This window comes from Ctenopharyngodon idella, chromosome 7 (genome assembly GCF_019924925.1).
Source record: "Ctenopharyngodon idella isolate HZGC_01 chromosome 7, HZGC01, whole genome shotgun sequence".
NCBI lineage: Eukaryota > Metazoa > Chordata > Actinopteri > Cypriniformes > Xenocyprididae > Ctenopharyngodon > Ctenopharyngodon idella.
In genome coordinates this window covers 26,906,742-26,920,721 of record NC_067226.1, presented here as the reverse complement: position 1 = coordinate 26,920,721, position 13,980 = coordinate 26,906,742, and the positions used below count along the sequence as shown (strand labels likewise).

Sequence of the window (13,980 nt, the reverse complement as noted above, 5' to 3'; positions counted from 1 at the left end):
AAATATTTATTTTATTATTTTTTATTTTATTTCATTTTTATCCAATGTAATTGTCTTGTTAGTAACTTTAGTTTATTTGTTTGTTTGTTTTAGCTTGACTTTAACTACTTTATATTAAGTATAGCTCGCTGCTTGGCAAACTTAAGTTTCACTGTAGCTTTGCCAAAACTGCTAAAATCTTCAAGCTCTAGTAGATCCCCTCTGTCACAGTTTCAAAACATCTGCTTGAGTAAGAAGCCCTGTGTGTGTTGTATATATTTAAAACATGCTTCATTTTGCAGCCTCTCGGGTTCTTTAGTGTGGGAATGAGGGCAGAAACTTGGGCGATCCCCAGAAACTAAAATTTGGCTTGTAATTTGTGGTTTGGCATCTGTTTTGGCGAGAGCTTGGAGATGGGGAACACCTCGTGTCTCCACACCGCAGCTCATGCCAGCAGTCTGTACCACACACTCCAACACCACAACTGTGGGGGGGGGAAAGGAAAAGAGGTTCTGACCTCTGTGTTTTCAGACCCTCGGGGTCTGCAGAAAGTTGACAAGGGTGTGCTACACAAATGCTGTGCAACAGCAGACAGATCTGAAGTGTGGATCGTCATTAGAGAGTTCAGCCCTTTTCACACTGGCTAATTAATCATCCAGTCAGATTTAACCCATTTTCTTATTCATATTATGATTAACTGTCCATTATTTCACTGTGTTTGCACACTTGATGTCTGCTGACAGTGTGTTTAATTAAATTGGCTCACCTTCTTACAATCAGATAGCCTAATTAGCAATCACCCTGTAAATGACAGACTTTTAAATATTCATAGTAATGCAGTGTATTTACAAAAATAGTTTGTGAGGAAATCTAGATCATATGTTTAGTTGTTTTAACTGTATAGTATACAGTATATATAGTAGCTATAGTAGTAAGAGATGTACTTGTATTCCTATGTGTTTGTTAAATGTTTAGGATTTAGATGTTTTATTATCTGCTTAGCACATTTCACCTTAAGCTGAACCAATGTGCTTACTTCTAAAGTATGTACTTGTAAGTAAGAGGCAACACTAGTAATACCAGTACTTGTAAGTCAGTACCAACATATCTTATTCACATAATACAGAGAAAATATCATATTTAAAGGGATTTTTTTTTTTCTGTGGAAAACAAAAGAAGATATTTTGAACAGTGTCTATGCAATTAATGATGTTTTGGACTCCATTGACTTTCATTGTATGGACGGAAAAAGTTCTCGAACCAAAAGATTTTTATGATATTCAGTTCTGTTAACAGTTTTAGAAAGTTTGCATTTTGCCAATGTTGACTAGGCAACACACAATAATACAAAGTGATACTTCTTCATTGACACAGACAGCACATCATTCTATTGTTTGGCCAGTGTTTTTTGATTTGTGTATAAATGAACCTCTTATGAACCAATTCTTTTCAATCAATCAATCAATCAATCAATCAAAAACACTCACCAATCAGACTGTATATTGTTCATTTACGAGAAATGATGTGTGTGTATGTATATATATATATATATATATATATTATTTCTTAAAAATATACAGTACTGTGCAAAAGTCTTAGGCCACAATTAGATGTTGTTTTAGCAATGATATAATGACCATATATAATTATTTCTCAGTCTCTTTATTAGAATATAACCAGAAAATACAGTAAATTTGAATGTAGTATAAAAAAAACCCTGAAAAAATCAGAAAAAAACAAGGCAAGTGGCAAGTATTTAGTGACCTCCCCTTACACTTGAGCAATAGCAGGAACCGGCTCTCTTAAACCTAAACTGGAAGGCCTAGAAAACTTTCAAAATATGATGAGATGAAGTTTCTCAGATTTTCTTCAAGATTCAGGAGGTCACGCTAAATACTGATTTTTGCTTAAAGAAGCCATTTTGTTCAGAATTGTTTTTACATGTTGTGTACATATTCCTGTATTTTCTGTTTGTATCGTAATAAAGAGACTGAAAAATAAAAATGGATGGTCATTAAAACATTGCTAAAACAGCAAAGCTGATGGTGGCCTAAGACTTTTGCACTGTACTGTATATATTTTAAAAAATCAGTAATTGTAATTGTTAATGAACTGGAAAAAAATAACTTTGCGATTCCGATCTTTAAAGTCACCATGAAATCAAAATTGATAATTCTTATTTTTTATGGAATACTGTTTACTGGAGCAAGGGCGGGACAACCTGTCACTCACATGAGATCGACCAATAGCAAACCACAACCATCCAATCAATTCCTGATGGACAAAATCAAGTCCCATCCTACATTTATTCTTGTTCGAAAAGCCCTTTCACTCGTATTTACATCACAATAGGGAAGACTAACGCAATTCACAACTTCTGTTTAATTCCGTTTAATTATTGATGACATATTGAAGAAGCCTCATAGAGCTAAAGATTATATCAGAAAGATAATGTGTTTAGGTGATGCATTTGAGTTCACTTGTTGATGATTGTGAGTTGGTTAATAGTTTTATTGGATAAACAGTGGTCTGCCGGGACCTTTCAGTGTAGGGATGGATGCATGGTTGGAGGGAGAGGGTGTAATGGAGGGGTCGTGTGGGGGAGGTAAAGAGGGATTCCCCCATCCACTGCTGACGGAGGACTGCCTATCCAGCTGGTCTCTCCTCCCCACCCCCTTCAGCTGTTTGGTTTGGCTCATGTGAGCACTGGCTGGTGTGTGTTTCAGACCGGAGGCAGCTGTCCTCAGCATGGCACAGCATTAGCGGTGAGAGCTCTGTCTGCTTCACTTTCTCTTTCTCTCAATCTCTGGTACCACCATCCACTCCATCACTCTTCTCAAACTCTTCTTCATCCTCTTGAATTCAAACCTGGTTCATTTGAACTTCCTTTAGTATGGATCTATCATTCTTCTTTCTCTATCAGACCTTTCCTCACCTCCTCTAAACCTCTCTCTGTGATGGATGCTGCTCTCCTGCTCTGTTGGATTGTAAATGGGATCCGTGTGTCTGGACCGCCGGCAGGTGAAGTGAGGAAGATAAAGGGTAGAGGAAGATGAGTGTGATGCTGTGGCGCTGGAATCAAAACAATCACAGCATGAAACTGGTAAAATACTTACTTTGGTTGTGGGCTTGAGTAGCTGTTGGGTAGACTTTTGATTTGCTTTTTATTCAAGTTTCGATCTAAACTTTTTGTTGCACCAGAAAATCATTATTTATGTATTTTAATATATAATATATATGAAAATAAAATAAAAAAGAGCAATATATATATATATATATATATAAATATATAAGTATATTTATAATATATATTTATATTTATTTATGTTGCTCTTTTTTATGTGTATATATATGTATTTATGTATATATGAAAATAAAATAAAAAAGAGCAATATAATAATAATAATAATGATAATAATAATGGTAAAAATAAAACATGTTAAAAGTTTAATAAACTGTCACTTGAAGCACTACTTATAACAATATTTTTATTTTATTATTATTTTATTTATATATTTATTTTATTATTAATTTTTGCAATATTTTATTAATATGTTTATGTTGTTTAGTTATTTGAATCTTTCAGTCTGACCCTTTGCAAACCGTGCATTTCATATGCAAACATTGTGCTTGGGTTGAAAAAATGTTTTGCCATTTTTGCATGTTTTGCATATTTCCAGTGACTTAATATACTTGTTGTAGGTCTTTGTTTTTGTAAAATATTTCTTTGCCTCTGGTTATATTTTGTCTCACCAGATTTAACCAGGTTTTTTTTTATGTTTAACCATGTCTTTAATGCATTTGGGATTCATGACTTTATATTAAGCTCTTGTTTGATGTTGCATATCATGTTTTCATTACCAGAAAACCTAGACTGCAAGGTTTCGCTTGTTTTGGATTTAAGACTTGTTCAGAATCACATTAATGCATAAGTCTCTTGTTTGTTGTTGGTTATGTTGCAGGGTTTTATTTTTTATTTGCTATGATACAGTGTTTATGTTAGACTATCTGACAGGTAATAATAAGGCAACAGTTCAGCTTATGAAGAAAACAGTTTTATTTCTGAAAGCACCCTTCATATTTACTCTTTATGAACCCTTTTCCCCCTGCACACCCAACGTAGTCTTTTCTCTAGCTTGTGTCCTGGTCTTATCCTCTGCACGTCAAAGCCACAAAGGCAGGCTGCCTTATTGCTTGTCTGGAGATGAGGTGATAAGGGGAGCTGTTTAATTATGTATTACATGTGGAGCCCAGCACAAGTGGCAGTGCACTGAATATGTTTAAGGTCAGATGTGTGTGAGAGAAGGAAGAGAGGCGATGGAAGCTGAAACGTGTCAGCGTGACCCGATAATATCAGCAGCGAATATTGCAGTGACACCACGAAATGAAAGAATCAAAGCACTTCGCATTCGTTCATTCACTTCATCATTGGACGTTTAAATATCCTGGTCTGTGTGGCTTTTCAAACCCAAAGGAGAGTGAGATAGACATCTCGGCTACTTTTAATTAGTGATGTCCAATCTAATTCAGACTTCATTTCATATACTCTGCGGTATGTTCCATTTGTGCAAATTAAAATGACCACATCCAAGACTTTCACTTTAGTTATTTAACCGCTTCATTGTTTATTGATTTTTAAGACCTTATGAACTATTATGTGAATTGCAATATGGGAGATTTTTAAAAAGAGCACCTGATTTACTATCGACATTGACCTCAGAGGGCAGAGATTCCTAAATCAGCTCTATTTTTTCTTTTACTTTTCTCTCACCTTTCCTTTAACTGCTCATTTTTACAGTGTTATTATTTCAACATTTATTTATTTACATTTGCCAGACACTTTTATCCAAAGCATTTTTTATGTATTTTTCTTGGGAATCGAACCCATGACCTTAGGCCAGTTCAACATCAATATCAAACATAAGCCTTTTTCAATTACTGTTTGGGGCTTTTTGCCACTTTGAGAATGAACCAGAAGGACACTAAACAATAGTTTTTACATGATAATACAGGTTTTGGGACATGGTATATGCCATCATGTTTTTAGACATGCTATCATTGCATTCTGGAGTACTAGTGTATGTAAATACCATGGCAAGTACCATAGTGCTATTTGATAAAATTATTGTACCATGGTACCACCACAGTAACAGTAAGTGTACTGTGATGTTATCATGATACAATGATGAAATCAGTTGATAAATACTATGGTACTTGCATATATACCATGGTACTAAAATTTGTGTACCATGGTATTTATATTATTTAATCCATAGTACGAATATCATAGTAGTTCTATGGTACTCGTCCATCCCACCCAAAAAAACAAAAACAAAACATGGTACTTTTTTGTAAGTGACCACTGTACCATAGTACTTTTAATGGTGACATGCAGGGCTTGACATTAACACCCGCCAAATACAGGTGGATTTCAGCAGTGGTGTGTAACGCAGTCACTCCTACTAGCCAACTTTGAATTTTATATATAATATAAACATTTTTCAATTGTAGTCTTTTAAAAAGGGATCTGAAATAATAAACTAAGTGCAATGTAGTGTTGTCAAAAATATTGATTTTTAAATACTTATCGATATTGAAATATCTGAAACACTTCCAGTACTGGTTTTCTGCAGAATAGATACACGATACCAACTGCGCTTTCTCTCTCTCTCATCTCTCTGACAGGGAGTTGACACACAAACCCGCCTCCCCTCACTCACTTGTTTCATTTGGTCCGGATGAATATTGCTGGTGTTACAGGACTTGAATTTAAGCATGGGATTGAGCATATTGCGTGTAATTTTACTTTCCCACAGATTTTGTGCTCACACCCAAAGTACACATAAAGCCATCTCTCAGTATTAAAATGAGTTCTTTTGCTGTTTATTGTGCTTAAACAGTCAAATACACACAAAATAACGTCAAAATGCCAGTCTTGGCGAGTTTTCACGTAAACACAGTCAGTTATGTTTTAAGTGAACGTAAACAGTTGAGAAAGAAACGCATGTGTAACAGTATAATGGATCCGTACGTCAGGTCTTAAAGTGACAGCAGCCTAATATACCTGCTGCCAAATTATGAGATAATATTAAAAATATCTGTATGGCAGTTTTTCCTCATGGTATCAATGCCAAAATTGTGGCTAGTAACTTTGGAAAACCAAAGTGAGCGAAAAAGTTAATGTCAAGCCCTGGTCACATGACGTTCAGGTAAACAAATACAATATTTTAATATACAATTTATCTTTTAGCCTAGATGTAGCATGTTTATTTTTAGCAAATGTTTTATTTAGATTTTTATTTTAAAATGATTTATTCTAATTTTACATTTTTATGATTTAATTAATTATTAGCTTTTCATCATCTCGCTAGCCCACTGAAGTTTCCTTACAATCCCCAGTTTGGAAAACCCTGTTGTGAGGGAACTGGATCAGGACATGATGTAATCTGGATTTGAACCTTCATTTCCCATCTGAGAACCACAGACCATCTGAATCACATGCTAACTGCTGAGTTACTCTGACGTGTCTTTTTATCTGCCTGTAAACTGCTCTACCTGAACTTATATTCTATCAATACATTGGTATAATGGAAGTTATGAAGAGGTTATAGTACTCTGAGAGGTTATATTACATTGTGTTTAGAGTTGAAGCAAAAGTCTACAAATGTTATTATTCATATTTCAGCAGAGCAGGAGGGAACGTTCTGTCAGATCACTTATTCATACAGCACAGGCTGAGCAGACAGCTGTCTGGTGGTTGAAGGTGAGAAGCAGTTAATGTTGTTTAGTGTCCTGCTGAGAAGACAGACCCACATCAACCCGTCTGTTCGAGCTGACGGTCCTTCAGTACAGCCTGGATGCGTCTCGTAGCCTCGTCCCTGCAGATGGCAGATTGTGTGAATATGTTGAAACTAAAAGTAAACTGTTTATTTTGAGAGCCACAGCTCGAGTGTCATCAAGTGGTGCGTTCTGGGTTTGCACAGATGGCACTGAACTTTCTGAGCCCTCATTGGAGAAATGTGTCAAGTTCTTGATCTTGAAAGCAGCACTTGTGTGAACACTGAAACATTTCCTGCTTTCTGTTTGGTCTGAATGTGGCTCTTAATCCTGACTGAACTCTCACAGTCCCAGAGGTCGCGTTTGGCGGCGCACACATCAATCTAATTCTCGTGCTTTCATCTCTAAACCACAGACATCTCAGCAGTCAAGAGCTACTCTTGGAGCTTGTCATGTTAGCACAAGGCCAAAGCCACTTGAAGTGCTTGTGGTGCTTCGAAAGACACTCAAGCAAAACATGTGTGGACTCTACTTGTGTTTCTAATTTTAACTTCATTTTTTAATTTATTATTATAATAAATTATTCATTTATTTCAACATTTATATATGCCATCATTTACTCACACTCATGTCATTCCAAACATGCATGAGTTTCTTTCTTCTGCTGAAAACAAAAGATATTTTAAAGAATGTTGGCAGCCATCCACATAGAAGGCGGCGTTCACGTGACCTTGCTCAACGTTCCCTAAAAGTTCTCTAAAGGTGACGAAAATTCCGAACTTTTACAGAACATTAGGGACGTTCCTAAAATGTCCTCTTTTGGTAATGAAAGTGCAGCAGTTCAAGGTTCCTTATATGACTTTAAGGGGACGTTCCATTTTGGTTATTTTATGGTCACATAAGAACGTTACAAAGAGGACATAATGTTCTGTGAAGGTCCACCAAATAACCCCGACACACAAACAACCCCCCCCCCCACACGCACACACACACAAATAAATGATGGTTACCTAAACGTTCAGAGAACATCCTGAATGTTCTGTGAAAGTCCGCCCAACCCTTAAAAGAACTCCACATCGTGACCGTCTCTCAACGTACTGGGAACATTACTAGGCAATGTCCTTAACACCAGTGGGGATGTTCTGAGAATGTTCTGGGAAAATACAATTTGTAGCGGGGCAGACTTTGACTTCCATAGTAGTCTTTTTTCCTACTATGGAAGTCAATGGCTACCATCAACTTTCTGGTTACCAACATTCAGCAGAAGAAAGAGAACAAAGAAACTCATACAGGTTTGGAGCGACATGAAGTAGTAATTGATGACAGAATTTTCCTTTTTGGGTGAACTTTCCCTTTAACCATACTTAAATTATCTGCTATTAAGTGAAAAATTTGGAATGTATAGTTTCCTAACTAAAATACATAACCATACAGGATAGAAATGCAATTGAATCATTCATATGTAAATATAAGTTATAACATTAAGAAATTGGAGTTATCAAGTAGGAATATCTCACATTCAATTTTGGATGGAGTTAATTTTAGCGAATAGGAATATTCGGGTGGTTTATTTTAATGCACTGGTTCAAATCACAATCACAAATCATTTCCGGTGGGGCATTTTAGTCATTTTTGTAGTGTAATGATTCTGAATCAGTGTATAAACAATAATTATATATTATTTACTGTATGAAATATAGATAACAATCATTTTGAGATGAATAGTTGATGAGAAAGTGTTTTATTATAGGAAAGTGCTCTTCAAGAAATATTGTTAATGCTGTAAATTAGCACTAGAGGATGTAAAAATAGTTGTGAACAAGTATCCACAGTTAAATATCCAACATTAGCCGATATAAACATGATTGTTTTGCTGATATAATATGACTTGCACCCCTATAAATAATTGTTCAAAGTGTTTGTGTGGGAATCACAAATCACTAGTATAAATAAAGGTTACCATACTATGACTGTGCTAACAATCTATTAAATGTCATTTTTAAAATGCTAATATAATACTTTATGTTGCCTAGCAGAGGTTAGCACACTTTAAATTGGTAGAGTGTCTATTAAAGGGCAGCTTTTATTTCTGCCATCTCTCTGACTGAGAGGCATGTCTTTTTCCTCTGTCATCTTCATGCTTTTGTGTGGTAACTGTCTAAAATGGTCCATTCTCCTCCAGGAATTGAGGTTTCCTTTCTCTGATGGGTGAGAGGATGGCTAATTTAACTATGCCGAAATCTGATCACAGGCTGAGGGAAAACACTTAAAAGCAGGGCACTTTTAGGTCACGCAGGGAGTATAATTACGGTTTCGGGGTCACGGCAGAGATGCAGGGAGCGGGGCATGAGAAAACTAAGGACAGACCTTTTGCAGCATTTACAAAAGCATCCAGTGTTGTGTGACTAAATTTGATGAAATACGTCTTTTTGAGTTGTCATGTGGGTAAATGGACTGTGCTTCTTTGTCTTGGGTGCTCAGTTTATAATAGTGTGTGTTTCTTTATTTTCCCTGTCTGTCTGAATGAGAAGCTTTAATTGTGCAGTTTCTTTCTGATCATTTAGGGGGGAAAAGATCTGTGATCATGGCCGTATCCTATAGTGTCATCCTATCTGTTTGACCCTGTGTGTGTTTCTTATTCACCTGTCAATATATCATTATTTTGGTCTATTTCACATTCTCTTGTTTTAATCACACAACTATTTTGAATAATATGCACTTCTGAATAATCTAGCTGATTTTCAAGAGGACCTATTATTTTCTTTTGCAAAGTCATGATTTTATTTTTGGGGTCTACTAGAATAGGTTTTCATGCTTGAATGTTCAGAAATCATTATTTTCACATATTTTACATTGTTGCAGCACCTCTCTTCCCAGTCTGTCAGTAACACTGTTTATTTCCTTTAAGTCTAGTCTATATGAAGCCCCTCCTTCCAAAAAGCACATTGTGCTCTGATTGGTCGACTGGACCAGTGTGTTGTGATTGGTCAACCGCTTCCAGTGTGTTTTGCAAACGTCACGCCCCTTACCATAAAAGCGAGTTTCAACACACTAACTCAACCAAAGACTATAGATTTAGAAAGACGGTTCACTCCTATTAGTTACGAATGGGAGAAACTGCAACGCGCAATATGGTGGAATACGTCCCACCTACTAAGTAAAAGAGCCAATCGCTGATCGATAAAGTGATTGCGTCACTGCAGCTGAGGTTAGAGGATCCGGTTCCCATAGAAACTTGAGACTCGTGCTTAGGACTGCACATGCTCATTGGCTCGTCTAGCCTGAAAAAATAGGGTTTTTTTAACGGTATTTGAGTATAAGAAACAACATTTATGGGACAATTAATGTCAGATTTTGTTGCTGATTTGAAATATGTTATTTAATTGTGAGTTCGCCAAGCAGTTTTTGAGATTTCAGGATTCCCCCATAGCTGCCCCGAGGCGTTACAAATATGGCCACCGAGTGAACAGACTTTCCTTGAAAGAGACTTTGACTCAACTCAACCAGGCCAGGTGACTTTGTAACTTTGCAGACCTTTTTCATGCTCAAACAGCAACATTATGCAACATTACAAAGGAAGATTTAAAATGTAAAAAAGCATTTAGGACCCTATTAACACAAGGCTAATAAGCAATACAAAAGCAAAGAGGTGGATATTATTTTCCCATAGAACATCTCTCCTGAACGGTTTTCCATCTGCCTTGGGTAATAGATCTATTCAACCTAATAACAATGACTGTCCTAGTTATGGATAAAGCCTAACATTGCTTTGTACTTTAACGGCTTTATACACAACTGACACACAACAACAACGTGTGATTAATATGCGGCATCAAACCTCTGACCACAATGTAATACAAATGCCACTTGTGAAAGCTATTTTTTTTATTTAATTTAATTTACTAACGTTTTTTTTTTCTTTTTGTCCATTTTTATTGCTTTTTTGCCTTTATTGTGCAGTACAGTAGAGAACTGACAGGAAAATACAGTATAGGGAGAGATCAAGATTTAGACAATCTATATTTTTATTTATTCTGATTAAAGTAAGCATTTCGATTTCAAATGATGTATTTAATGCATGCGCATCAGTCAAATGAAAGGGGGCGCTCTCTGTTACTATGACGTCATAATTGATTACACTCTCCACCTCAGCTTGACTTCCCTTGACCTCAAGAATCAATCACTGCTCGTTCACTTTCACTACTGTCCACACCTTACCTTCATGAACCACAGGGGTCTTTATGTGTCCTCCAATCCACTGGGCAGCTCTCAGGAAAGCAGTTCATTATTTCACCATATATCTTGAATTATTACATAGAATACATGTATTTTAGTAGAACTGAAAAATAATCTTGTTGGTGGTCGGGCCAAAATGTCCTGAAACAATTCGTCACAATTTGTCAATGGCACATGGAAAGAAAAAAATAATAATAATGTTCAAAAGTTTGGCGTCATTAAGATGATTTGATGTTTTTAAAAGAAGTCTCTTGTGTGTTTGTAAAATGACAAAATGGATTTTTCCCTTAATGTTTTTGCTATCCTTTGCAAAAACAAGAAGAAAAAAAACTGGATGTTTTGAACATTCTGGAGAACATTTGGAAATAACGTTTCCATAACTTAATTACTGTAGCAAATGTTCTACTGTAGATCATATTTTTATTAGCTGGGTTACTGATCCCAAAATTTTGAACGATTGTGTGAATTTAATTTTATTTAGGAAAAGATCAAGGATATATAGATAAATTTCGGATAGATAGTTCTTGATGAAATAGCAAGGTCTATTGGTACATCAGCAAGTGGAGCCTCTTGACTGCAAGATAATGAACAATAAGGTCAAGCTGGAATGACCCGGAAAGCTCAGCTGAAGGAAAGAATACATTTGTTTTAGAAATTGAATTTGTAGGCCGGTTAGAGTAGAGTAGCATAAATAAATGAAGCATCTGTGATCTGTGTGTCTGGCTGTGTGCGTTATTAGATTAGAGCTCTAATCAAGACACTCCAGAGGAGAATTACTCACTTTACACCACTGCTGCACCAGATCAGAACCAGACTGACACAACACAGATGGCACGAGAGAAGAGTGGCTTAACTTCATGTTTTAATATAGGGTGAAAGGGATTTTGTACGAGATCATAGCTACTCAGTGCTGTTCTTAAAGGGTTAGTTCACCCAAAAATGAAATTTCTGTCATTTACTTGCCCTCATGTCATTCCAAACCTGTAAGACTTTTGTGCATCTTCAGATCACAAATGAAGAGATTCTGAGATATTTCTGTCCCTTCACTGACAGCTACACAACTGACACTTTGACTCTTCAGAAACTTCATAAAGGGATCGTAAAAATAATCTATATTAATTGAGCTTCGTCTACATTTTTCTACATTTTTTTTTTTTTGTGCTTCGAATTGAGCTTCATCTAATCTACATCTACATTTTCTGAAGCGATTCGATCGCTTTATATGATGCTATATGATGCTATATGATTATATGATAACTAATTTCATAATTTCATCAACTCACACATCAGTTGTGGTAAACGGAAGCTCAATCATGTTTGCTTGACGTGTGAGAACCAATGAGGTTAATTCTGATGTGTTACGCAGCATGTTTGAGCTTCTGCAAGAACCAATGAGGTTCATTCTCGTGTGTTACGCAGCACGTTTGAGCTTCTGCAAGAACCAATGAGGTTCATTGTTGTGTGTTACGCAGCACGTTTGAGCTTCCGCAAGAACCAATGAGGTTTGTTCTTGCACATCAAAGTACGGTTGAGCTTCTGTTTATGTTTGCTGATCAATGTTTATATGTGAATAATAGCCTAAATTCAGTTTTATCAAATAAGAAGCTAAATTCATTTGGATTAGTTTTACGATCTCTTTATGAACTTTTTGAAGCGTCAAACTGGTAGTTGCGTGGACTTTCAATGAAGGGAAGGAAATGTCTCAGATTTCATTAAAAATACATTGTGTTCCGAAGATTAACGAAAATCTTTCAGGTTTGGAACGACATGAGGGTGAGTAATTGATTACATAATTTTAATTTTTGGATTTAAGATGAAGACCAACATTTATGAACGTGAGAATGTGTTGCTGTTCAACTTATTTATATTTAGTGAGTGAGTTGCATGTGTGTGTGTTTGTGTAAACTTTGCAGGTCTTGATTCAGTGGTCTTGTATGATCTAGCACTTGACTTGATCTTTTCCTTCGAATCTTGTTGAGCGTTATGTTTGGCTTTGAGGGGGGCTGTGGCGCAGAGGGGGGTTGTGGACCATCCGTCACCCTTCTCACCACCTCAACACACATTCTTGGTTGTTGTCACCACCTCTCGAGTAGCCGCCAGACCTCCCACATACTCTGATTCTCTCTGTGCATGTGGAGCTGATGTGCATGTGTGTTTGTGTACATATACATTCTGTATGTGTGTGTGAAAAAGACTTGACAACAGTAAACCTTTAGAGACCAACATCAGCTAGATGTGTTTTTAGTGACTGAAGCAGAAAAAGAAGCATTAATCTTGGCTACCATAGCTATGTTTCCATCCAAAGGTGTGTTCATATTAAATTTCAACTGGAATTTTTTTTTTTTTTTTTTTTGAAGCAGTAAAAATCTGAGATGTCTCTGCCTCAGCATTTGACACTAAGCGTGACCTGTAGAGAGAGGTATATCTTAAGCAAGAGTTTCTCGATGATGCTCCAGAATGCATTTCACAGCTAAAATTATCCCCCCCCCCGACACACACACACACACACACACACACACACATCGCTGACTTGATTACAGCCGTGAATGTCACAGGGCGTCTCTGGGCTTCAGTGTTTATGAGCGCGCTTCACCTGTGAAAGCAGACTGGTTCTGAACGTGAGGATGTACATCCCAGAGAGACGCCACAGCAGGTCGTCCTGTGATCACTACAAAATGGTAAGACCTCACTGCTGTGGAGAGCAGGCCATTCCTGCTGATATCTGTAGGCAGTCAGCAGGGGATATATTTACACTCATGCAGCAGGTAGATACGGTCCAGACTTACTGCGCAATTTACTGCAAGCTGAGCTGAAGGTCTTTTAAGATGTTTATGGTTGATTGAGGTTAAGATTAGCTTTAATTTTAGGAATAGAGGTTGCACCTAAAGTTAATACATTTCAGTCAGGTCAGTGGAATATAAAAAGCACAAAGTATATTCACTTGGTCAAGTTCTGTACAATTTCAATGGTATAATATTTACTTAAATA

General features: G+C 36.5%; 1 protein-coding gene across 8 annotated transcripts in view; it reads left to right on the top strand.

The window, feature by feature from the left end:
* nav2a (neuron navigator 2a) overlaps positions 1-13,980 on the top strand; it is a 217,840-nt gene that overhangs the window by 123,344 nt on the left and 80,516 nt on the right. Inside the window, exon 1 of one of the 8 annotated variants that reach the window (XM_051900033.1) lies at positions 2,634-3,082. The exons of the other annotated variants lie outside the window; for them this stretch is intronic. Within the exon in view, the coding sequence (XP_051755993.1) occupies positions 3,032-3,082 (51 nt within the window). The 5' untranslated portion in view covers positions 2,634-3,031. Of the gene's footprint in view, positions 1-2,633; positions 3,083-13,980 lie in introns of those variants that run through there. 8 annotated transcript variants of the gene reach the window in all.